The sequence below is a fragment of the Chrysemys picta genome, chromosome 2, assembly GCF_011386835.1.
Source record: "Chrysemys picta bellii isolate R12L10 chromosome 2, ASM1138683v2, whole genome shotgun sequence".
In the NCBI taxonomy this organism is placed as follows: Eukaryota; Metazoa; Chordata; order Testudines; family Emydidae; genus Chrysemys; species Chrysemys picta.
In genome coordinates, this window is record NC_088792.1 from 228,508,374 (window position 1) to 228,534,910 (window position 26,537).

General features: G+C 41.8%; 1 protein-coding gene across 1 annotated transcript; it reads right to left on the reverse strand.

Moving 5' to 3' along the window:
* Nucleotides 1–703: 703 nt before the first annotated feature.
* TTPA (alpha tocopherol transfer protein) lies at nt 704–25,863 on the reverse strand. The gene is made up of 5 exons (XM_005288099.4): nt 25,495–25,863; nt 11,092–11,245; nt 9,318–9,511; nt 5,713–5,823; nt 704–3,870 (listed from the first exon to the last, which is right to left on the reverse strand). The coding sequence occupies exons 1-5, from the start codon at nt 25,693–25,695 to the stop codon at nt 3,694–3,696; spliced, it is 837 nt and encodes a 278-aa protein (XP_005288156.1). The 5' UTR covers nt 25,696–25,863; the 3' UTR covers nt 704–3,693.
* Nucleotides 25,864–26,537: the final 674 nt, after the last annotated feature.

Sequence of the window (26,537 nt, forward strand, 5' to 3'; positions counted from 1 at the left end):
GTTTTCTTGATGCCATTTGAAGGGGCAGTTGAATGGACCATAACTGAAAAGACAGCTTTATTCCTCAGTTAATATATTACAGTAGTTGGAGGGGACTTTTCAATTTTCCATATGCATTTTGCTAGAACCTGTATTGACAACCTACTTTTGTTGTTAACATTGCAAGCAATAGCTAGAAAGAGAATCTACTTGGGAAAGGAATGCGTACACTATTCCATAATAATTTCTGAGCATTTAAAAACAGACAAATAAGTGGAGGGATTGTGGGAAAAGGGGAATATACTTGCACATGTGGTAATTGTGCCCAGGTAGATGGTTTTGGGAGAAGATTATTAAAGAGATTCATCTTATCGCAAAATGCCAGCTTCCAAGAGCTTACCTGCTTCCTTAATGCTCCAGGAGAGGCTCTACATTTCAAACAGAGCAACAAATTAATTTCCTTTTTTACTGTTAGCAACAAGACTTTGTATTGAACGTTACTGGAAAAGTGTGACTTCTCCTCTGGAAATGTGGACTGTCTTTGTAATGCAAAAGCTTTCACACAAAGTATGTACATAAGAGAAGCATCAAAAAGAGGATTCAGAAATTTGGTCACCCATTTTCACATACTCAGAGGAGGAGGATGGCTCTCCAGCCAGCAAGCCAGAATCTTTAGCCAGGTTCTTTGAATATTAACCTGATCCTGAATAAATAATAAACAATGTTTGACATAGTATGTTAATCTTTAATTGTGAATTTTTCTTACTAAAAAGTTAAGACAGACAGACAAGACTGAATGATCCATTTAGAATGTTATATTAAGTTTACTTCTTTTTTAATACAAAGGTATTATAAGATTTACAAAATTATAAAAACAATTTACTTTACAGTGTGCTGACAGTCAGTAGCAAATTATATTTGCATCAGCCTTTTATAGAAAGCTAGTATTTTAAAGAGGCACTCCTGCTTCAATCACAGTGGAAGAAGATATGTGTACTTGGCAATTCAAAGTTCCTCCTCTTCCTTCTGTGGGTGTAAAATAATAGCCCTTCCACCCATCTTACAAAACTCACTGGTGAGGTAAGACCCAAATCAAATTACTCCCAAGTACAGTTCACTCTGTTGTGATAAAATAGGCGTAACCATTAAAAACCAAATAAGAGTCCCATGAGAAAAGTAAATCACACCCGCACCACAGTAGAGGTGCCAATACCTGTAATGCATTCTCAATACCATTTAACATGAGTTTGTGATGTTTTTTTTTAACTGAATGGTTACAATTTTAGTTCAGCACTCTAGTGTTAAACAAAACTAAAGCCCAGCACCTCTTAAAGCCAAATTTTACTTTCATTTCCAGGCATGCGACACAAATGAAGTAAGCAGGGCTGAATATTTATAATTGAGAATAGATTTTGTTTCTGCCAGGTAAAATAGCTACAATACAAAGTTTTGTTTTCATAGGAAAGTGCTACATTTTCAGTTAATTCAAACAATTTCTTGATGGAGTTTCTTTCCAAAGATCTAAAATTCAAGCAATATACTAAAGAGCATCAGCTTCCAATTCTCATTAGAAAAACATTTTTTCCCAGTAGTTTAGAATTTGAGTTGTGTAGCTTAGTGTAGCTGTGCACTGTACAAGTTGCCAAGTGTGGTAAGTCTTCTGTTTGCCTATAAACAAGAAGAAATATCTTTCCAAAGTTCCTTTCCCTGAGGCTATTGTCGTATCAGGCCGCAAGCTGAATCTCTGACAAGAAAGTATAATGAAAAATTCTTTTGATCACAATTTGAAGGTTAAGATGTTTTAAAACTTATCGACTATAGATCAAAGGTGTCCAGGAGAACAAGAAAAATTGTGCACTGGGGGTGAGGAAACAGAGATTCTTATTTCCATGTTGGCTTTGTAGTTTTAAAATGATTCTGTTCATTGGCATTGACACCACCTCAACTACCTTTTAAGAGTGCTCTTACTGCTGATGAAGCAGCCTGAGCAGTACCATTGATCATCTAATCTTACAGAAGACTTTAATAATATGTTAATATGGCACTCTTAGTTTCTCCCTTCCTCTTCATTTTAAATATCAAGTTCGTATAAAATATCAAATCTACTGATGATTCCAGAAGAAGGAAAATAAACATTTGAGTCAACTTTACAAAAGACATTGTTCTTATAAATGCTTTAACATTAGGGTCCATAAGGAATCATTAAGAGCTGTTTAATACAATGTTTAATGTCAAACAATTCCTGCCTTGTCAAAAACCATAAGAAATAAGAGCTAGGAAGTTAGTCTGCTAAAAAAAAAAAAATACCAAACAAAATCAAAGTACATTCATTGTTTAAATCCTTTCAGTTTAAATAATCTATATTATTGCTGTATAACACAGGTAAGAACAATATATCATTTTGTTAAAAGATATAATTTGTATCTGGTTGTGTCCCTTTAAGAACTCCTTTTAGTAAAGACATCGGGAAAGTTTTCAATTGCCTGTAATGGCTAAAGAGAAATCGGGGTCAACATCAAATACTTTTAAGTCAAAAAATTTCTGCCAGTGCCTAGCAAAATGACCAGGCAAAGGAGATGTTAAATACCTTTAGCATCTCTTGGAATAAAAAGGAAGGTGCTTGGCATCTCGCAGCAGCAGTATTCAGTGAGAATACTGAAACCACATGACAAGTTTATTTCTTTGGTCAAGTCCATGAAGCCAGACCTACTTTCTTCCCCTCAAACAAAGAGCCCAGTCCTGGGTGTTGCTAAGCACCCTTTACTTCTACAGGACTTCAGTAGGAGTTAAGGGTGTTTGGCACCTCACAGGAGCTGCCTTGAAATTTATCTAAACAGAACATCTGTTGCCAGGGGAAGAAAAATCATTTTTCAAAGTTAAGTTAATCCATTTACCCCTCTCCTCTTTGTGATTCACATTATCTTTTAATAGTTTCCAAGTTGAATGTCCCTTTACAATGTTAGCAGCTTACAATCTTAAATGCCCACATGGATATGTGCTGCTCATAGCAGCATCTGGTACATCAATGTTCCACCATTGCTGACCAGTTTTCATCCAAAGTGCAAGCTCAGCTTCACGAATTGACTGGAAATCCATTTCCCTGAGAATCAATCCAAAAACCAGCCCCATTCCCTGCTAACATTAAGCCTAAGAAAATCACTACTTTGTACAAACATGCTTCCAAGCCAAACGACTGTAACGCCACATCAGACTTGCCCTGCAGCTCTCAAAATCATTTGGCTCTTTAGGTCAGCACATCAACTTGAGCAGCTACAATGCAAGAGCTGAGCATATAGTTTGTATTGAGTCCTCACAGACTGGAGCTCCATGAGAACATATCTAGTGGAATATTGTTCTCTGCAGTATCATACATGCAGTACTATCCAGCCTTTGGGCACATATATAATCTGTTACAAACAGTATTGCATATTATCCCTCTAAATATCAAACTCATGAATCTCTCTGTTAGTTCTGAGATGCAACTACTACTTGATCTCCTGTTCAAGCAAATATAAAAATGCAGCAAATGGGGCATTTCTTCCCTCAACAATGATCTACCAGAAGTTTTACACTGGTCCATTTATGTCAAAACTAAATGAAAAATTTCAGATTGAAGTTCATTCTGCTTGCAGTCATAATACCAGGAATTAACCGCAGCTCTCTGTTTTAATGAATTGTCTCAATACTGAGATGTTACTTTTTAATGCGGTTGCTTCACTGGAAAACCAGAGAAATACTCTGAAGGTAATCTGCAGATTCCATTATGAAGTCAGTCCACTCTTGGGAAAGGTCTTCAATGGAGACATCCTCCCCACCATATTCCTGTGGGAGAATGCTGGCTGGGAAGTGTTGCGTCAGACTCTGTATGTAATTACTCCCATGCATATACACCTGAAACAAGAAAAGCTGTTTCAAAATGGCTTTCCAGTTTTCAGAATACACACATACATTTACTTCCATCTGAATCCCAGAGCGGTTTGTGAAGACATTGGAAAGGCAAGAACCTCAGGTGTGGGAACTGAATCACAAGCTAGATTTCACTAACACATGGTATCTTCACTACTTTTAATGTACGTTCACTATACTCTCCTAAAGCTCCCAAACTCACTGCTATTTGCTGCTTAGTTCAGGATGAAATGCAACTTGTGTTTCATGCTGCTGCAAACGTAGAAACCAAGGCCTAGTTTACATGATTTAACTATTTCAGTTAGGGGTGTGCATTGTACACCCCATTTACGCTGTGCTTACACCAGCCCTAAGGGTCTGATCATGCAAGTACTGCACCCTCTCACTTCCCATTCAATATGTTTAAGGGCTGTTATAAAAAGGACAGCGAATTGTTCTCCATGTCCACTGAAGATAGGACAAAAAGTAATGGGCTTAATCTGCAGCAAGGGAGATTTAGGTTAGATGTTAGAGAAAACTTTAGCTATAAGGGTACTTGCACTCTGGAATAGGCTTCCAAGGGAAATTGAGGATTATTTGAGGTTTTTTAACAACAGGTTGGGCAAACACCTGTCAGAGGTTGTCTAGGTTTACTTAGTCCTGTGTCAACACAGGGGGCTGGACCTGATGACATTTCTAAAGGGGGTAATTATCTCAAGCATCTCAAAGGCTTTTTCTGTGGTTAGAAACATCAGATGCAGAGCCTGTACTTTTAAGACTATCAGTAGAACAGCTTTGTTTTTGTTTCTCCAGTGCCTTATTACAGCTGTTTTGAAGTCTCATGCACTACTTCCCACCAAATGCCTGTTTAATTTCCTTGCAGATTTTATTCTAATGGACTATCCAAACTGTAAAAGTTCTTAACATTTAAACAGGCTTTTCTGCAAATGTGTATGACACACAGATTTACTGTATCAAAGCACAATAAAATGAACATGTGATTAAGTGCCTTTGTGCTCAGGGCTTCTTGAGCAATGCCTCCTCTTGAAGTTAATGGGAAGCCAGTCCAGCTAGTCACTTCCCACAATCCCTGGCCTGGCTGTAACTATTGACTCCTAGCTGCTTTTGTTCCACCCCATCAGCTTTGACGTTTTCTCTATTCTCTCATTCACTCTTTTCTCCCCTTCTTCAGCCTAGTCCCTCCATTAATCAGAGTCACCCCTACCTACTTTGCCTGGAATCATTCCCACACAGCTGCTTGCCATGCAAGAGCAATCCTGCTGGAATTCTTCATGTGCCGCTACATCCAAATAACAGGGATTTTAAGTTAAACAAACAACAACTATGAATTCACTTAAAATCACTCAAAAGCTATTTTAAAAAACAACTTTGCATCAGTTGAAATTTGAACCTTTGGCCTGACCCATAAGTCTGTATTCGGGTTACAGTGTAGGCTCTTCGGAGCAAGACTAGTGTCTTCCATTATGTTTGGAGAAGCGCAGTTCCCACTGAGTAATAATTATCATTTGAAGCAAAGTCAAGAGACCTGGGTTTTATGCTCAGCTCTATGCAGACTTGGTGTCTGACACTGGGCAAGTGATTTAGCCTCTTGGTACTCCAGTTTTCCTTATCTGTAAAAATGGTGGTAAAACCAACCTCACCGGTGTGTTGTAATTCTGAAATCATTAACATTTGTACAGTGCTTAAAGAGTCCCCTAGTGAAAGTTCTACAGAAATGGAAAGTATAAAACTCATTTATCCTACTTAATGCTCAGGCACTGCAGGACCCAGGTCCAAATGGAAGTTGTTATTGTAGAAGAAAAGAAATATGTATTTATGTTCACTCACCCGTTCCTTTATTTTGTCAGTGAGAAAGGGCTTAATTAGAGCGAAGACCGGGTGGAAGAATAAAGGCTCATTAATCAAGTGGATGCCACGAACTTTTAGTGGAAAGGAATCCTGCAAACATATAAAAAAACATCATAGGCATGATTGTATTTGTGTGGGGAAGTCTGTGAGAAGTCTTTTGAACACAGGTTAAGGCAGTCCTCTTGCTCTTGCTTTCTAGACAGTGAAGACATTCCTGCACTTTGGAGTATTTACTGTTTATACTTCATTGACACTAAACGTAAGAAAATACATCTACATATGTTCCTCTCTTTGCATTAGGAAGAGTCATTTCATTACCAAGGAATGCATAACTGTGGGTACAGGCTGACCACAAAACCAATGCACAGAGGTAATGCCCAGGAAGCATTTGTTTTAGGATTAGATTCTGTCTTGCTGCAGGCCTCTAGTTCTGTGCAACAGGGATTGAGCTACAAAGTTACACAACAGCCAGTCAGGAAGGATTTTCAATTGGCAATTCAAGTGGTAGATTCTCAAAGAGGGTACTGAAAGCTAATCTGTTGGTGGTGAGGGGAAGATCAGCCAGACTGGAGCTTGCAAAAGAGCTTATTTTTAAAATAGTCCAAACTTATGCTGTAAGTACATTTTTTAATAATATTTTGAACAAAATCCTTTCTATAAAAAAACATTGTAAAAAAAGAGGAAAACAAGCCTTAAAAATCAAATATAAATCATTACTTACAGAAAACTAAATGCATAAGGTTTGTAATTTAGGGCCAAAACCTGGAGTCAGTGGGAATTTTGCCCGAGTTGGGAATATAGGGTCAGCCTTATGATGAAACTTTTTTTTTTACACTCTTGGGGAACTGAAAAAAAAAATTACAACTGCTACAGATTATTAAATGTTACTTGGATTGAAAATTCATTAGACAAGTGCCATAGCTTCAGAGGCTAAAAGGAAACATGTCCAGCACTCAGAACACAACTATATGCACTAGAGGGAGAAGAGCCTCCATCCATGCCCCATTTCATTGCTACAGCTCTGCTGACTACAATTTTTCTACTTCTTCCAGAGGTGAACTGGAGATACTGATCATAAATGTTTTTTCCATGAATATCACACTAGCCTTTATTTTCTTATCATGTTGGGTAGGGCCAGATTGATGGACTCTTATCTGAATTTAAAAAATAGCTTGCTAAATGTAACTGTTTTTAGGAACTTTTTGAAACAGTGGGATCAAAACTTTAAGCATCAGATTCTAATCTTGTAAAATTGTGCAACCTCACAAAAAAATCTGCTTTTGCCCATATCTGTGGTAACAGATTTTTCAAGATCCACAGCTCTGGGCACTGCACAGTTCAGATTAGGCTGTAGTCCATAACAATTAAATGCTCTTCAGAACATTTTGCTCTTGGGGCTCGATCCTGCCTGGTGCGGAGCACTCTGACCTGATCCAACAAAGCATTAAGCACGTGCTCAACTTTACGCATTGGAGTAATCCCACTGGCTTCAACAGAACTACACTCTTGCTTAAAGTTAAGCGCAAGCATAGGTGCTTTGCTGGATTAGGTCAGAGTTCTCAGTATCTGGCATGACTAAACCCATAATTACTGTTGTTATGAGCTGGAATAAACCTTGTATGAGTTGGTTAAATCCTCCAACATGCTGATGCGTGAACACATCGTTCACTTGAAGTGTTTCTTACAGCTATTTTAAGCGGCCACACCTAAAACCAGGCCTAACAGAATCTGCCCAGAAACTAGCACCACAAGTATTGTAACCAGGTGGGTGAGATAATACACATAAAATGAGAACAGATAAGAACAGAGAGAGCCTGACGCAAAAGACTAAGGCTAGGTCTACACTACGGACCTTGAAGCAGCACAGCTGTACTGTGTAGCCCCATGCAGTCGCTCTATGCCGGCGGGACAGAGCTCTCCTACATAATTAAACCACCTCTAACGAGTAGCGGTAGCTATGTCAGCAGGAGAGCATCTCCCAAAGACATAGCGCTGTCCACATTGGTATTTTTGTCAGTCAGGGGTGTTTTTTTTTTCCCCCCCCCCCACACTCCTGACTGACAAAAGTTTTACTGACAAAAGTGCTAGTGTAGACAAAGCCTAAGAAAGCCAAGCAGTAGCCTGGGAGCAGTGTTTACCCTGGGAAAGCTAGAGAGAGCTTTTGGGTCTGCTAGCTAATGAGGCTTAGGACTGGAAGCTAAGAAACCGCTTCTCTTTTTCTAAGTTCTTTCTGTGTCCAGAGAAGCAGGACTTTGTACATTCCTTGTAAATAAACAAGACTGCAACAAAAAGAGAATACCAGACTATCAATTTTTGCTTCCAACTGGAACATCCCCAGCACGCTGAAATTGGACTAACTGCTTGGGTCAAAAAGAGGCAACACTATTATTTTGATGCTATTTTCCCCTTTCTACATTTCAATTAACCTCTCTCTCTCTCTGCGTCCTCATATTTGTTCATGCAGTGCAAGATCATATTTTTACAAGAGTAAAAAAAAAAAAAATGAATTCTGTATAGCAGTAAAGTTTAAAAAAAATAGGAGCTGAAAGTTAGGCTCCTAAATCTAAACGTTCCTAAATATGGATTTAGGAAATTAACTTTTTAAAATCTTGGCCAACAACATGTTACTTTAAAATGTCAGTGACAAAAAGGGGCCTGAACTGCCAAGCAAGAGCAGAAGAAACCTCTGTGTGAAAAATGTCAAACCAACTTAGAAAATGATGAGAGGAATAGATAGAGAATTGCAATAAATAAGCTTAAAATTTATAAAAAGTACTACTCACAATTTATAGTTTTGATTTATTTTCTCCACTGCCTTATTTGTAGTACTTTTAAATGTTTGAAAAACAAAGGGTAAATCCGAAAGCAGACACCTCACATCCAAAGAATTTCTGGCATGGGGGGTACTAGATCCAAATCCCTAGATTTAACCAGGCACCCTCTTTCCCCACCCCCAAAATAAGTTACCAGGGACCTGTTTACTGGTTCAGATGCAGCTGAAATATCTCACAAGAACAGCAATTCGAGTGTGATTTTGCCCAAGATGGCAGAATCATCATAAGAGTAACCAACCATGTGAGAATTCCCCTATTTAAGATGGCAGACGCTCTGTGATGCTTGGTTTCATGAAATTCTCAGTTAGAAATATTATCAGAAAAGCTGAGATTGCTGCACCAAAAGATCAATGACATAACTCTGATTCAGCCGCAAACCCAAACCCTCGCTAGTCCAAAGCCAGACATTATCTAGTTGGCTCATCTCTATGTAATATTAGCTATTGGTTTTATTATTATTATTATTATTATTATTATTGAGTTCTTATGGGAGTTTACTGACTTTTTAAATATGTAACTAGAATCTGGAGCATATTCACTACTTGATTATAACAAATTGAAGGCAAATCAAATAAAGTTTAGGTTTAAATCGCTGTGTCTCACTTCTAATAGCTCTAAATAGCACTGTTTTGTTCTTTCAAGTTCTGTTACCATGACAAGGCCCTACACAAAAGGAAAGGGTGCCATAATTTAGAGTAGAAACATTTTGGCTATTACAGTAAAGAAACTAAAATTGAGCATCAAACCTACTGTGAGCACGGCAGCAATCCTCTTGGCCACTGTTGGACTGATTTGAAATGCATGAGCAAATCGCCACCCTTGAAGATCAAAAATAGCCTTGACTCCATTCCGTTGTGTCTCTCTCTCTTTTACAATAAGCTCTGATGTGATAAGACTTACACGAAACACATCATATGCTGTAAACATCTTTGGATCCCATTGTCCTGAAGAACAAAGACTGTAGTGCATTACCACACAGATACTCTGTAAACATATACTCCCACTGTTTTGGGATGCACTCCTCAAATACAAAATGAGTAAACAGCAATATGGAGTGTGAAGTCATCTCCTTTTCCTCCTTCAAGCCCTCTCCTGTTCTGTAATAAGTAATTTTGTCAGTGCAGAAGCTACTTACTCTACAGCCCTCTGGCTCTTCTTCTACCCTGCATGATCATTCCACTCTCTGCAATTCATTTCTACTATCAGTAGGGAACCTGGCGAGAAGTTTTCAGAAAAGAATCTTGCAATGTTTGCTTCAAGAATCCTCTAGGTTTGGCAGTGACAGTAGTAATTAAATTGGAAAATCACTGGCCGAAGCTCCACAGTACAATAGCTAGGATTTACCTCAATCAATATGTGTTAAAATGAGAAATTGCCTTGTCTACACTAAGATTTGAACATATTTTAGCTAACACATTAAAATACACCTTTTTTCCTAGTGAAGACAAGGTTTGTGTTACTTGACTCTAGCACCTAGCACAGTCTGGAGCTGATCTTTGTCAGGGTTTTCTAGGAACCACTGTAACAGAAATAATTAATAATGCTGGGGTGCTAAATACAATAATTAATTTGGCAGACAGCTATTTCTCTGTCTCTCACACACACCAGCAAATGAACACCGCTTTATCCAGTTATGTTAAATGTGATCAATATTCATAGGTAAATAGTGAAAAATTAATGAGGTTTATGGCTATCACTAGAGTTTTCATTTAATCAAGTGCTTCAGGAGTTCAATTTCCCATCTGAGTACCTCTCTGCAATATACACTAATCTGGACAGCCCTCAAAAAATCCTGTTTTTTCCCTCTGTATAGCTCTCAAAGGGTATGTGAGGGTTCTTAATCTGTATGTTATTTTAACGGTGCACAAAGTAGTCAACGAGGGTCTGCTGTTGGAGCACATTAACTTGCATGTCCTGGCTTAGCTATGTCACTGAATAACTTTGGAGCACCTTCTGAAAGTACAATTTGGAAACCCACACACCAGACCACATGGCCTCAGATGGTTCTTCATACAGAGCATTCAGGCAACTTGGGTGTGGCCAAACAGTCTTGAAAATCCTTTGGGTGTCTGTCAATTGGACTCTTAAATAGGCATCCAAATACCCACGTGCATATACCCAACATTACAAAAACGTTGGACTTAATGCTGAACCTTAACATGTCTCTAACTCTTGCCACAGAAGTTGGCACTTAATTCAGACGAACATTGTTTTCACATCCAGCCAGTATGAATAAGCACTGGTCTACACACAAATATTGTACTAATCTAACCTGGAATAGTTAAAACAATATAACCTCCCCTCTCCCCTTCTGGTGTAGGCACATTATATAGTATGAAGGTGGTGCTTTACTAGCTCACCTATATCCATAGGGGAGGGAAATAAGATATGCCATTTTAAGGGATTGTACTGTTTAATTATTTTGATAGAAAAATCACACCCCTACCCAAGAGAGTTATACCAATACACAAAACAATGTATAGGCAAGGCCTAGGCAAGGCCATAGAGAAGAGTTGTTACTTACCAATTCTATAAATAAGAACTTTGCTGCCACCTGGGTCCCTTGATCTCAGGACTCCATGGTAACCAGCATGCAGGAGATTAAGAATAGAGGAAGGCTGTAAATTTGCACTTAATTCTGGGCACTCAGCTCTCCACTTGTGATAGTTCTTCAATAACTGGGGACAAGAGAAGCATTCTTGTCAAATGAATATCAGTAGAAATGGGAAGCAAAATCCAGTCAAAAGGCAAAAAAGGCATCTTGGATAGATGGGTCCAAGTCACAGAATCGACATGTTAGAACTTCCTTTATTCCAATGCTTCCTTATTTTATTTTTACTTTCAACAAATGAATTTTAGGAGCAGGGAGACTGCCAGACTGGATCACACCATAGAGCAGAATTCTTTCTGACGGTGGCTGGCCAGTACCAGATTCAGAGGAAGAAGCAACAAAGCCTAAAATAGTTGCCTAACTGCCCATTAGTTAGATGAAATATCAGGCAATCAACACTTTTTTTTTGGAAGGAGGGAGAGAGGGACCTCTGCCACTGTAACTTGAACAGAAGCTTCCATTGAGTGATCCACAATGATGCTTAGGTCGCTCTCTGCCCTGAGTTATTACAGTGAATTTAGAACCGAATCAATTTGTTAATGGAATGTAATCACCATTCAGTGCCCGGTGGTAGACAGAAAATACTGGCAATAGGATAATTTACTACATAAAATAAATAGAAATGGGCTTCTAAACTGAATCTTCCTTAGTATTATTTAACTTGATACTGTGTCAGGCTCAAACAGGGGCACGTTGAACTAAGGAAACACTTACACATCTCGTAAGAGGAATTCCCAAACAAAAGGTATGAAGCCATCTTAATGGACACAAACTTTTATTAATAATTCCACTGTACTGATCATTGTACCATCGCAAGCGATGTCACTATTGGCACATCCACAGCACATTTTCAAAGACATAAAGGTTTCTCCAGGTAAGGTCCTGGGGAGGAGGTTGATTAGATTATTGATCAATGAGACATCAGATAAGTCAGCCCAATCATTTTTTATTAAGTGAAGATAGATCAACACAAAGAAAGGCAAACGTTAACAGAACTCACCCTTCTGGGGACAGCGTCTGTTCCAAACTGATTACAACTCTGTTTTATATCCCACTTCTTTACAATATTTTATTTGCCTATTACATTTTGCAGTTGTTTCCATACTTACCTTATCTAATCACATATTAACCACAAATGTGACATTAACATTTCCTGTATACCTGCAAGACGATTCCTGGCTCCAGTACATTTCCATTCTATATGCAATATAATGCTCATCTGAAAGTAATTTTCCATTATTTCTCTATGTGAAGATTTACAGAAGTCTGCTTCAGGTTTGGTACCTAACTCAGTTCCCCACTTATGCTTGTTTACAACATGTCTACTAACTCATTCCTTTCTTGTTGTCTCAGTTACAATTTCACTGCTTGTTCAAGCAACAGAACCAATTCCATTTGATCTAACAAGCACATATCTTATTTGTCACAGTTGCTAGCACATATGGAGTTAAAAGTACCCTATGGAGCTACAAAAAAAATATAGGATCTGAAAATGGGTGACACCCTAAATACATTACCATTCCTTATAGGGCATGTCCTACACAAGTTCAATATGCTCAAAGCCATGTGTAACTTTTAGTTGCTCTTGACATAACCATGAGAAATGATGGAAGCTCAATGCCTACATGGCAACAAAGAGCATCAAATAATGATGCAATGGATGTCTCTCTCTTTCTGATTGCTCGTAAGAGACATGCTTTTTGAGAGTGGAAATAATGGTGGTCTGTCATTGCCAAAACAATAGAGATCATGTCTGTTGTAAGGAACATAAATACTGTTGTTCAGATGGAGGCAAAACAGATTTGGGCAGCATTATACACTGGAACTGTTGAAGGATGCAAAAGAGCTATGTGGAGAAGTGATATTCTGTAGTTCTGAAGAAGAGTTACTTAGCTAAAAAGTGCTGCCTTTTGAGGTTAGATCCTGCTGGAGAAAATGGAATTATCCATAATTTCATGATTTCCTTGAGAATTAAACTGATGGTGCAGTAGTTCTGATTTCCAAATCTGATCAGATATTTTCCCTTAGAATAAAAGAATGCATTACAATAAAATTCACTTGCTTGAAAATCTGAACTTTACTTGCTACTAAGAGAATAGCTCTGCTATGCAGAGGAGCCATTGGTTTTACCGAGTACCACCACTTCCCTCACTTTATTTCTGATATTGTGAAGAGGTGAGCAGGAAAAGAAAACAGGCTTCTGGAGAGCATAAGAAAGCTTCCTTTGAATAAGACAACCAGTATCTGCTTCTGGTTACTCCGGGAATTGAGAGTTCTACCTCTGGCTGTGTCATTAATTTGATTGGTGATCTTAACCAAGTAACTTAAACCTTTGGTTAAGATTTTCAAAAAAATAAAACCCCAGAAGTTAGGATCCTTTGAAAATCTCAGTTTAGAAGCCTAAGGGAGTCAGGGGGCTAATTTCACAAATAACTGAAGAAAAACGAAGCTAGCCAGCTTTAAATCCTAATGGTAGCAAGGATAGGGCCTTACATAATTACTACTATTTTTTTTTATTTTGTTATTAGTGCTCTCAGACCAGCAAGACAAATCTAATCATCAGCACATTTTCAAAGACAGCAAACATTTTCTCCGTAGCAAAGTAACATACAACTGGATCTCTCTAGTTACCCCATTTTTCAAGAGACCAAGTAACATAGCTACAAATAGTTACCACTTCTAATAACTAATAAAATAGAACAAAGTATCAGCTTTCCAAATTCTCACTTCCATGCAAGGCTCTTTCTGTTCTAACCAGTTTTTCCAGGGTCTTGAATTGCAGACTATGAAAGAGTCAAAGTGAAATCTAATCCTCTTCTTCTGTTATCATGTGGCAAGCTAAGGATGGATATTTACTGTGACTACTGACCTCTTACCCATTCCTCTACTTTCAAGTTGCTCTTGTCTTTTTAAACAAACAGTGTATTTTTGCAGCATATTTTCCCCACTCTCCTTGCATAAAGTTGTAGGCTATTTGAAGGCTGTCTTAAATAAATTGTCTAGAAGGAAACTGGTTGAAAAGACCCAACATGTGTCAGCTCTGCTTGTAAAACAGATAGGAAGAGATGGAGAGATATACTGAGATTACCAGTCATGTACATCTCCACTCTTAACATACCCTATAATGATTTATTTAGGAGTGGCTTAAGACTTCAACCAGTCTTTCTTGAACACTGTATAAAAGGTGTTAAATGATCATTCCTTAACCAAATTCACAATCAACCCAGTTTTACCTGTTAAGAGTTTTAATTAAGTATATAAATTAGCTCTTAGTCTAGGCCAATAATATTTAGAAAGTTTTCTGAGGGGTGTTCTTTAATGTTCTTGGTATGCAAGAATAGAAGCTATTGGTAATTGATAGAGTAATGTGATTAGAAGTTCACTGTGCTGGTAAACAGCAGTCCAGACCTTGATATTATTTTACTTCATGTTTGCCCCCTTACAAACAACACTGACTGGCACAAAGTGTTCAGAATTGCATAACCAGACAGCATGAACTGGCAACACTATGTATTTTTTCTGTTGTCCTTCATACATAGAAGCTGAATCAGCAGCAAAACATTTATCTTTCCAAAAAAAAAAAAAAAAAAAAATCTAGTTTTCATTTCTGCCCTTTCCCCTCTGTTAGGAGTTGCGCACACATTTTCAATAATTAAGGATTCTATTAAAAGAAAACCACTGTACATAGCTAGTGGGTTCTGCTCATGAGAGAATCAAACTTGGAAAAGCAGGGTGCTGCTGGTTAGGGTTGCCAACTTTTTAATCGCACAAAACTGAACACACCTGCCCCACCAACTACCCTGCAGCCCTGTCCCTTCTCCAAGGCCGTCTCCACTCACTCCATTCCCCCTTCCTCCATTGTTCGCTCCCTCCCACCCTCACTCACTTTCACCGGGCTGCGGCCAAGGGGTTTGGAGTGCAGGAGAGGGTGCGGGCTTCGGCTGAGGGTGTGGGCTCTGGGATGGGGCCTGAGATGAGGGGTTTGGGGTGAAGGAAGGGGCTCTGGGCTAGGACAGTGGGTTGGAGTGCAGGGGAGGGGGTGCAGCCTCCGGCTGAGGATGTGGGCTCTGGGGTGGGTCCAGGGATGAGGAGTTTGGGGTGAAGGAGGGGGTTGGGGTAGGCGGTTGAGGTGTTGGGAGGTGCGGACTCTGGGAAGGAGTTTGGGTGTTGGAGGGGACTCTGGGCTGGAGCAGGGGGTTGGGGTGTGGGAAAGGGTTCACAGTGTGGGGTCCCTGCAACCCCTAGACACATGGGCGACCAGGGAAGCGCCACATGCTGCCCTCATGCCCGAAGGTGCCACCCCCGCAGCTCCCATTGGCCGCAGTTCCCATGCGTTCAGCGGCTGCAGGGACCTGGCCGCCACTTCCGGGATCCGCACGAAGCTAGGGCAGGCAGGGAGCCTGCCTTGGCCCCAGGATCCCACCGACCAGATTTTTAATGGCCTGGTCAGCAGTCCCTTTGCAATCAGGCGCTCCAGTGGAAAACCGGATGCCTGGCAACCCTACTGTTGGTAGGAACCAAGTTGTGGGCCAAAACAATTCTGTCCATCACCTCGTCAATCCCCCTACCAGTGCAGAACCGTTCCCGCCAGTGCATACTTTTAGCCAAAGCAGCCAGCAGCTGTGATTTAAAATCAGCAGTATTTGTACCTGCAATGTTAATGGCACATAAGGGAGGTCAAATGACACCTGGCCTGAACATTTGCCTATAAATCACTAAAGATAGTAAAAAAAAAAAAAAAGAGAGAGATTAATTACATCATCTCGAGATACAGCCTGCCATGAGATGGCTTCAGATGCAATTTTCATCTATTTCTACCAAAGGTAACAACTCATAGCTAAAAATTACCAAGCACTCAGTTCTATTACCTTTACTCACACTGACTATCATCTTATTCTGTAAGCAGTCCCATTGATTTTAATGAGACTACTTGTGGAGTATGAACTACTCACTGTGAGAAAGGGGTGCAAAACTGAGCCTAAATGCCTGAAATATTTATTTCCTGTTCTAAAACTGAAGTATAGGCTTAGCTTTAAAGGACTTTCTGGGTTATCTCCAGCAGGCATTTAAGGCTCAGTCCTGCAAACGTTGCTCAAGCAAATTAATCCTTATTCTACTGAGTAGTTCCACTGAAGTTGCATAGGACTGCTTGCATGTTTAAAGATTACTCATGTGAATAAGGCCTGCAAAATCAGACTCTTCTCGTTGAACAAGCTCTGAAGAACAGCTCTCTTATCTTTAAAATAAATCTCTAGTTCAACATGGTATAAATTGGCTCAGGGTCTCATGTACAAGGATTACTTGCTGGTAGTTTTGAAGGGAATATATCTGTATTTCTAAGGGAGTCAAGGGAAGGTGCACTGAGTCTATATATTGGCTATAAAGAGCTGTAGGTGTCAATGTGGGTATAAGAGGGCTAAGCAACCTGAAAATACCAGGTTCCCATCTGGTTTGTAGGAAAAACAGATGGGATGCTCATGATAGATGTAATGGCTTCTAATCATTCAGGATTGTGGAACAGTTACTGTATGGGGAAAAACAATTCAATACATAAGGATATTGGTTTATTAATTGAATAAGCTACTGTATGTCTGTTTGGCAACTGATCATGGATGTAAATTAACTTGGTAAGTGGAATAAGTTTAATCAGAAACATAATCCAATGTCTGTGGAACCAACCATTTCATCATGAGTGTCTTCATGAGGTCTGCCGGGGATACAGTCCAGGATTTCTGAATGTCAAAGAGTGAGGAAGTCATTGATTAATCACAGAGAGTGTGAATTCAGTTGTCTGACCTAGAACTGATTTAAAGAAAACAATGTATTTATAAATGAAAAATGACTGAATTCAACTTTCCCTGATCAACCCTGATCAATTATGAAAGCATATTGGTAAAAGCACCAATCAAAACCTCCATTATGGTAGAAATTATGCAACCACATGCCGTAAGAAGAAACAGTCCCTCCCTAGAAGAATTTACAATCTAAAAATAATAATAAAAGATCCAGAAGAGAAAATAAAAAGGAAATGGTATTTCTCTAATTTCTTCAGATCATATCACACATACTGGGCTTATTTCTTTGCCACATAGTTATTACTCGAAACCAACAGTATCCTCAGCCCTGGGCAAAACAGAAGAAGTCTCTGTCCCTGTCCCCAGGAGATTAAGAACAGTCAGGGCACTGCTAAAATAGACAATACAGGCCCACACTAATGTACTGGTGAATCTGAAGATGGTGGTCTCAAAATTGCTTTTGTAAAGGTAACACTTATTTCATGGGTGGATTGGTGCCAGGCTACAGAGAGTATGTCTTGAGGAGGGAGTTGAATGAGGAAATGGTGGTCAGTTGACATACCTGGAGAACGACAGAGTTTTAGAAGCAAGGACTGGCCTGGAAGAAGGTGTAAAAAGAGGAGTGGATTAAGGAAACTTTAGCCCTGACTACAGTAGGAAACGGACCCATTGCCAGCCTTTCTGAACTGACATGGAGATTAGTTTAGCTATTCGTGTCATCCTAACATAACTGTTTTCAACATCTTTATGGAAAGTGTTATACAGATGCTTCTGTAAGGCAATAGAAAAATTGTGTCCCAGCTATTGCGCACTAGCAGATGGCCACTACTTAGGGCTGCCAATCCTGGTGCTCAGAGCACCAGGACTGGCAATCGTAAGTAGGACATTCCTATGGGGAGCAATTTAATACACTACACCGGCCCTCCATACAGTTTCGGAACCCTGATGTGGTCCTCAGGCCAAAAAGTTTGCCCACCCCTGGTATAGGGAGCCTAGACACCTAATTCAGGCTTTGTGGATCGCACTGTTGTTTCTGTGACTTTTCTAGGCACCTAAAATTTGGTGCTGTGACTCTCAGTGTTGCAACACCCGAGTCCCTTCATGGATCCCATAGAGAAGGTGCACCATTTGAACACTAAAATATATCCAGGTAGGAGTTTATGAGTCTACCTGTGCCTCAGTTTCCCCATCTGTAAATTGGGGACAGTGATACTGACCTCTTCTGTAAAGCAGTCTGAGACATACCGATGAAAACCACTGTAAGAGCTAAGCAGTGGTATTATTATTGCAGTATTAACATCTGATCCCTGCCTCCATTTCCCTCAAGGTGGAGGGAGATATACTGCACAGGTGTCAACAAAGTCAATGACAGTACAACTCCCTTGCTTGCCAGTGTTATTCCCCAGTAGGTTACTATTCTGCCAGCATGTCTTTCTGAAGTTGCATAGGAGAAGAAACTTCCTTGTTTGTGTATTCAAGCCATATCGCATATTCAGTGCCCTGACTGTGCTTAATCTTTTCTGTGTCAAAGGACTTCTCTCTTCAGCCCAAGGAAGACAAATCTCTACCAATATTCCATTTAGACTGAGTTAACCCTTTCCTACTCGTGCATGTTTATTCTTGCAATCCTTTACCGAAAGCGATTCAGTTACCTTCTCTTCTACTTTTGGAATCTGTGTTTGAGTGGTCAAGACATACAGTTCCACCAGCATTTCAAGATTAAGGTTTTGGGAGTCAGACGGGTTGCTTAATTGAATTTGTTTCAGTGTTTTGTAATAGTAAAAGTAAAAATGTAAAAGTGTATGCTGTGTGTGTTTGTTCTTACAGAGATGGAAGAAAAGAAGATACAGGTAGCAAAAAATAATATACTGTGAAGAATGGCAGGCAAGCAGAATGTAGGCAGAGTGTGTATGATGCTGTATGGAATATGCAAAAAGAAGAACAGGAGGACTTGTGGCACCTTAGAGACTAACAAATTTATTAGAGCATAAGCTTTCGTGGACTACAGCCCACTTCTTCGGATGCATATAGCATATAGAAGTGGGCTGTAGTCCACGAAAGCTTATGCTCTAATAAATTTGTTAGTCTCTAAGGTGCCACAAGTCCTCCTGTTCTTCTTTTTGCGGATACAGACTAACACGGCTGCTACTCTGAAACTGTATGGAATATGTGGGACAATTTAGGATATTGTTGAAACCGATATTATAAAATTTCCAGGACTCTGACCAGATATGCCGTGTGAGGTATCTGCAAAAATGTTACAATTTGCCAAGTATGATAATTTTGTTTATATGTTTGTATCACCTATGAGTTATAGATATGTAGGGTATATCTGTATTTCCAAACTTGTGCTGTGTTTCTGGATGACACCCTTAAACAGATTGACATCAACACTGCTTCGCCTGCTTGATGACCCATTAAGGGACATCAACTGAACAATGAACCCATTCATGGGCAGCGGGTAGGGAAGTCTGGGGGAGGCAGTGCCTCCCCAAACAGCCAGACATAGCCCCACACACTCTGCCCCCCAGGACCCTGCTTCAGTAATGCCGCCCTGGGCTCCAGGGGGCTGGGACCACGCCACTCTCCCTCCCAGCACTGGGGAGGCTGCAGCGGCACCGCTGCGTGCTCTCCCACCTGGTGCTCCGGGACTGGGAGGAGGGGGGGGAGAGAAGGCTGCGGGTACTAGCCAGCCTGGGGCGGTGGCAGGTGGCCGTAGTGGGGGTTCTGGGGCACAAGGAAGGGGTGGGGCCTCAGGTAGAAGGGGTGGGGCTGGGGGCTTGCCTCCCCCAGCCAGCAGTTCACACACCGCCTATGAACCCATTGAAAGGAACCAGGAGGAATACCTTCTGAGTCAGCAGCAAAGCATGTGGTATGCCTGTGGACCGAGAACTTTAAAGCTTCCATGCCATGTGCTGGGCAGCTTGTGTTTGGAACAAAGGAAATACAGGCTGCATGGTAAAAGACTATAAAAGGCAGCTGCATCTTTTGTCTTCAGTCCTGCTTCTTACCTCTGTAACTTCCCTACAAACTGAAGCTTTGAATAAAGGAGTGAATGACCCATCCAAGCTGTGGATGTGTTCCAGAGAGACTGTGAAGTCAGCAAACTCACCATTACTGCCAAGAACCTGATATATGGACTTTGAAGTCTTTGTAAATATCTGATTGCTTTGACCACTTAAAATTCTCTTCTTGGTCTTTTTTATTTATAATAAACCTTTAGTTTTAGATGCTAAAGGACTGGCTGGCAGCATGGTATTTTGGGTAAGATAGAAACTCATATTGACCTGGTAACATGGCTGGCCCTTTGGGGTCAGAAGAACATTTTGTATATGTGAGCAGAGTTTTAAAATAACCTCACTTACTGCACCTAGGTGCTGAATGGGAGCCAGAGTACTGGAATGCAATAAAGGGGACTGTGTGATTTCTTTTTTTTTTGCTTCTTGATAACCAGCACGGGGGATCAGAAGCACAGTTTGTGACCGGTTGAAGAGTTTAACTTTAGTGTTAATCACCAGTTTTGGGAGTCAAGTATCAGGGGGTAGCCGTGTTAGTCTGTATCTACAAAAACAACAAGGAGTCTGGTGGCATCTTAAAGACTAACAGATTTATTTGGGCATAAGCTTTTGTGAGTAAAAACCTCACTTCTTCGGATGCACTCTATGCATCCGAAGAAGTGAGGTTTTTACTCACGAAAGCTTATGCCCAAATAAATCTGTTAGTCTTTAAGGTGCCACCAGACTCCTTGTTAGTTTTGGGAGTGTCCGCCCTCCCTTTTGCAGCCTGCCCTGACCTTGGCATTTCCAGTGAGGGCTACACCAGGCACCCTGTATCACAGTGTGTATGGAAGAAATTAGGGGGAAGATAAACTCGGAGCTCTCAGTGATAGATAGGCTGGACAGCACACACTTGAGGTGGGCTGAATATGGGAGAAGAGTGACCAGCAAGGAAAGCACAGACAGGAGGAAGAGATAGCAAGACAGGACGTGGAAGACTGAGGATATGATGGAAAGACTCCATCAAGAGAAATCTGAAGAGAGAAAGAACTGGAACTACAAGACATGTGATGAGCCCATGCTATGGACCACAAGGAGTGGAGAAAAATCATGTGCACCTCTGACCCAATGTACACGGAAAAGGAGTTGAGAAAGAAAGAAAAGAAAGTTTTGTAATAACTCCGCAGGACCACATATGAAATAACTGGTGTCAGGCTTAATGGGATGCACCTCCGGATTTTTTAACATCTCTAATCCTGGATATGGGTTTTTCCACCAAAAATTAAATGCTTCAAGCCTGGGTTTTCTCTAATTAAAAAATATCAGCAGCCCAGCACTCCTGAGCAACCCTACAATAGCCAGTGAGCACAGAGTATGGAAGAATAATTGGTATAAAATTTTTGTTCCAAGTTTCCAATGAGTATATTATAACGTGTCTTCCTGCCATGTTGTTCCCAAAAGGGTTAAACTAGATGCCAGAGTGTCCATAGCCATGGGGGAATTCTGCGGAACATGTTGTGAGCCAGGGGCCCCTTGATGTGGCAGAGGGTACAGGGGATTTTACAGAGATCCCCATATTTTAAAAATATACTACCTTGCCAATGTCTAACTGATCTTCCTTTAGTAATATTTCCATAATGTGTTAGGCCCAAATTTTCAGACATGCCCAGTGTGACAGAGTGGGATATGTCTGAACTGAATTATGACTCCCATTTTGTGTGTTGATTATCATTTTGTATTGTGTTGGAAAAACAGCCTAACCTTAACAAGACGTTATGCTGCATTCCAGACAGGTGTCAGCCCCTGGCACCACCTAACTGAATGTCTATGGCCAGGTCTACAGTATAAACTTACATCAGTATATCTACATCCCTCAGGGGTGTGAAAAATCCACACCACTGAGCAAGGCAGTTATAGTGACCTAACAGCCAGTGCAGACAGCGCTACATCAATGGGAAGACCTCTCCTGTCGACATAGCTAGCACCTCTCACAGAGGTGGATTAACTAGGCGTGTCTTCACTGAAGCGCTACAGCTGCACCACTGCAGTGTTTTAAGTGTAGACCTGCCCTATGACTGAGAAGCCATCACAGAACAATCTAGGGCCATCACGTTTGGATGGTCTCTCGACTGCTGTCTCAACACCACGGAGCAATGAACTCACTACACAGAAGTCTGTCTGGGGGAAGGAGCTGGAGTTACTCAGCCTAGGACATGGACAAAGGGGACAGAGACTGTATTTAAGAAGGACTGCTTCACCAACACATCAAGAACTGCTGGCTGGAGACAAAGAGAAGGCAGGAGGGACTCTGCCTAGCCTGAAATGCTGATAAGACCTCAGACTCACATGGGGAGTGAGATCAGGCTGTGGGGGAGCACTCTCTACTGCTTCTTATGAGTCAAAGGGACTGTGGTTAAGAAATTCCTTTGCTAAGTCTGTGTTCCTTGTCTTCCTGCCATGTTGTTCCCAAAGGGGTTAAACTAGATGCCAGAGTGTCCATAGCCATAGGGGAATTCTGTGGAACATGTTGTGACCCAGGGGCCCCTTGATGTGGCAGAGGGTACAGGGGATTTTACAGAGATCCCCATAGTCAGATATATACATAACAGTTCACCAAGGGGTGGCATGTGAAGTCTCTACTCAGAGCCCCTAGCTCTCTGGTTGTCAATCATTGATTAATGTATGTATAGATAATATTTAAAGAGTTATGTATCTATATTAAACATTATGTTCTTAAGGTCTTGGAGTTAAAGCAGGTCACTAGAGGGGAAATGTTCTTTTCTGGAAGAAGGTAACAGACACCTATCTCTCTGTCTGGTTATTTTTGTACTGTATCCCTCACAATGTATGCACATTTGCATACTGAGCCACAGTCAAAATAAGAGATAATGAAATCTACAAGAGAGGAAATCTGTAAAATGAAACAAAAGCAGGAATGTGTCCTGTTTATGAATAAAGACAAATGATTGTTCTGGTATATCTTGGTGTGCAAGGAAACACACGGGGTTCTTCACCGAGGAGGCAAGCTAACAGTGTGCTTGATCATGAAAAGCGGGTCCCAGCCAACCTGGCTGTAAAGCGTTGCAAGGATTTGGGGTGAGCATTAATCTACAAGACATAGGAATATCGAGTTAATTAAGTCTAGGCCCTAGGATAAATGTTATGATTTTATTTTATATGTAACCATGTTTCCAATACATCTACATTCCAATATGTAACCATGGTTTCCAATATATTACTTGAATCTCTGTGTCCTGTTAAATAAACTCCTTCCTGATTTCACTATAAACATATCTAAGTGCTGTGAGTTAAGCGGAGCAGTGATCTGAGTGGAGTAGATCTGGTAAGCTGAGGTATACTGTTTCTTTGGAAGCAGCAAATCCATGAATACTGAGAGTGTCCAGGAGACCAGGGGCTGGCACTCTAAGGCAGTGGTCACTAACCAGTAGATCCCGATTGACTGGTCAATCATGGAGCCTCTGACAGTTGATCTCCAGTAGAAGCTCCATGATCGACCACTTGATCACGATAGGGTTTTCAACCCTCCTGGAGCCAAACCTGGGAGATCGGCCACTAACAGTCCAGCGGCACAGTGTGGCTCAGGCAGGTTCCCTGCCTGCTCTGGCCCCACACTGCTCCCAGAAGCGGTTGGCATGTCCGGCAGTGGCTCCTGGGGGGGGGTGGGGGAGGGAATCTCCATACGCTGCCCTCACCTGCAGGCACCACCCCCGCAGCTCCATTGGCCAGGAATGGGGAACTGTGGCCAATGGGAGCTGCGGGGGCAGTGCCTGCAGGCGAGGGCAGCACACAGAGCCACCTTCCCTCCTTCTCCCCATGAGCCACTGCTGGACATGCTGGCCACTTCCGGGAGCAGTGCGGGGCCAGCGCAGGCGCGGGCCTGACCACCGCTTCCTGCAGCTCCCATTGGCCAGGAATGGCGAACTGCGGCCACTGGGAGCTGTGGGCGGCCGTGCAAATGTAAACAAATGGTCTGTTGGCTGGCCAGCAGCTTGCCCTGATGGGCTGCGTGCGGCTCGTGGGCTGCCCACCACTGCTCCAAAGGTTCAAAACCCAGAAGACAAATAGAATGCAAAATATAAAAGATTTTAGCAGACTTGTCTCATGACTTTTGAGCATGCAGAGTTGGCCATACTGATTCTCGGATATATTAATAAGTGAAAAATCATAGCCTAAGGCAATGTTACATCTGGGAAATATAAATATAAGGTTTGCTGGGCAATACTAACTCACCCACATCAATTTCAATTAAAATACAACACATATGCAATGCAGGTATGTTAACGTGGCTCTGAGAAACTTTAAAGGGCCACTGATGACTTGAACTTGTTACCAATTTAAAAAAAAAAAAAACTTTAAAGTAATTACCACATAAACAACCAGGAAAATGGTGAAACTCACTATATACTGAATGAATTCAAATGCACTGAATGAACAAACTCACAAAGAGAGGACAATATTTTTTTCCTAATCTCTGTGTTATAGTAACTCCAGGTGTTTCCTGTAAGACAAGAATGTGATTTTTAATGTTAATGGCATCCCTTTAAGTGTTTCACTTTCTGATGTTAGGGTATTTAAATCTGTATTGAATGCTACATAAGTAAGATTATAGAACGTTAATAATCATAGTGTGCACTTCTCTGGCATCATGCTGGAGGTGTGCATCCAGCTCCTGCTTTGTGGAGTTAGAATGTGGGTTAGCAACCAAAACAGCTGCTCCAGTCCAAACCCTACTAAATGCTACAACTATTTCCTTTACTCCTACTTTACTCAGTTATTACACCACCAAGACGAGACCCTGCTCCTGCACTGGGAGTAGTCCCCTTAACTTCACCAGGGTTCCCTGTGGCCACAAGAGTCTAACCAGCCCACAGAGAGCTCTTGGCAGGAGCAGGACCTAAACCCTAGTTTGGGTAAAGAAGTACTTGTGGTGCCTTAGAGACTAACAAATTTATTTGAGCATAAGCTTTCGTGGGCTATAGTCCACTTCATCAGATGCATGTAGCCCACAAAAGCTTATGCTCAAATAAATCTGTTAGTCTCTAAGGTGCCACAAGTACTCCTGTTCTTTTTGTGGATAAAGACTAACACCGCTGCTACTCTGAAACCTTAGAGTTTGGGTGTTGTCTTTATTTTTCCTGGAATGCAGTGACCCCAATTTCTCCCATAAAACGCAGGTGTGTGGTTTCATGAGCTGTCTCACCCTTTCCCCACTAGGGATTAGTGTCTGTATTATCATTATTGTGCATTACTTATCGGGTGCCTACACAAGCTATTAGGCACTTGACAGACAGACCAGCAGCTTAGACCAGAAGGACTCACGCTGCAGACAAGCAGGCATTGCCGGACGTCTGGCACTGCTCTCCCCACACCTGGGAGCGATCACACACAGCAGCCGGGGCATGCACCTTCCGGCTCCCTGCAGCCCTGCGGGGGATAGAGGGAAAGGGCGCTGCAGCCCGAGGGAGACCAGCTGGCCTCGGGCCCCGTGCCCAGCCCGTCCTTACCTTCCAAGCCAGGGCCAGGTCGAAGTCTCGGGCTCGCAGGAACCTGAGCAGGAAGGAGTCGGTGAGAGCGAGCGGCCAGTGCTGGCTGCGGTCAGCCTCGGCTCGGCGCCGCAGCTCGGTCACGGCGGCTCCCACCAGCGGGGACTGGTCGGGCAGCTCGTTAAGGTTCCCCGGCGGGGCGGGCGGCCACTCCTGAGACATGCGGGCTGTAGGGCTAGGGACCCGCAGCGGAGGCGAGCGGCGGCCAAATGCCCCCCGCACCGCGTGGGACTGACATGCCGCTTCCCATTGCAAAACAGGCAGAGCGAGTCAGGGACGCAGGAGCGCCCGCTCCACCCCCGCCCCCAAGAGCCCAGCCAGCGTGGGCTTAACCCTTGCAGGGCCTGCTGACGCCAGGAGAGGGATCTTATGGGAGTGGGGGCTGGTACCTGGATGCCACAGAGGGTCCTGTGGCACCTTTAAGACTAACAGAAGTATTGGAGCAAGTCTTGCGTCTGACGAAGTGGGCATTCACCCACGAAAGCTTATGCTCCCAATACTTCTGTTAGTATTAAAGGTGCCACAGGACCCTCTGTTGCTTTTTACAGATTCAGACTAACACGGCTACCCCTCTGATACTTGATACCTGGACGCCAGTGACGCATTAGTAACTGGGCCAATGGGCCCATGCCCAGGTGCCCCTGCCAACTGGGTGTGTTGCATGAACTACATTATTTTGGTGGTACCTTAAAGACTAACAGATTTATTTGGGCATAAGCTTTCGTGGGTAAAAACCTCACTTCTTCAGATGCATAGAGTGAAAGTTACAGCTGCAGGCATTATATACTGACACATGGAGAGCAGGGAGTTACTTCGCAAGTGGAGAACCAGTATTGACAGGGCCAGTTCAATCAAGGTGGATGTAGTCCACTCCCAATAATAGATGAGGAGGTGTCAATTCCAGGAGAGGAAAAGCTGCTTCTGTAATGAGCCAGCCACTCCCAGTCCCTATTCAAGCCCAGATTAATGGTGTTAAATTTGCAAATGAATTTTAGTTCTGCTGT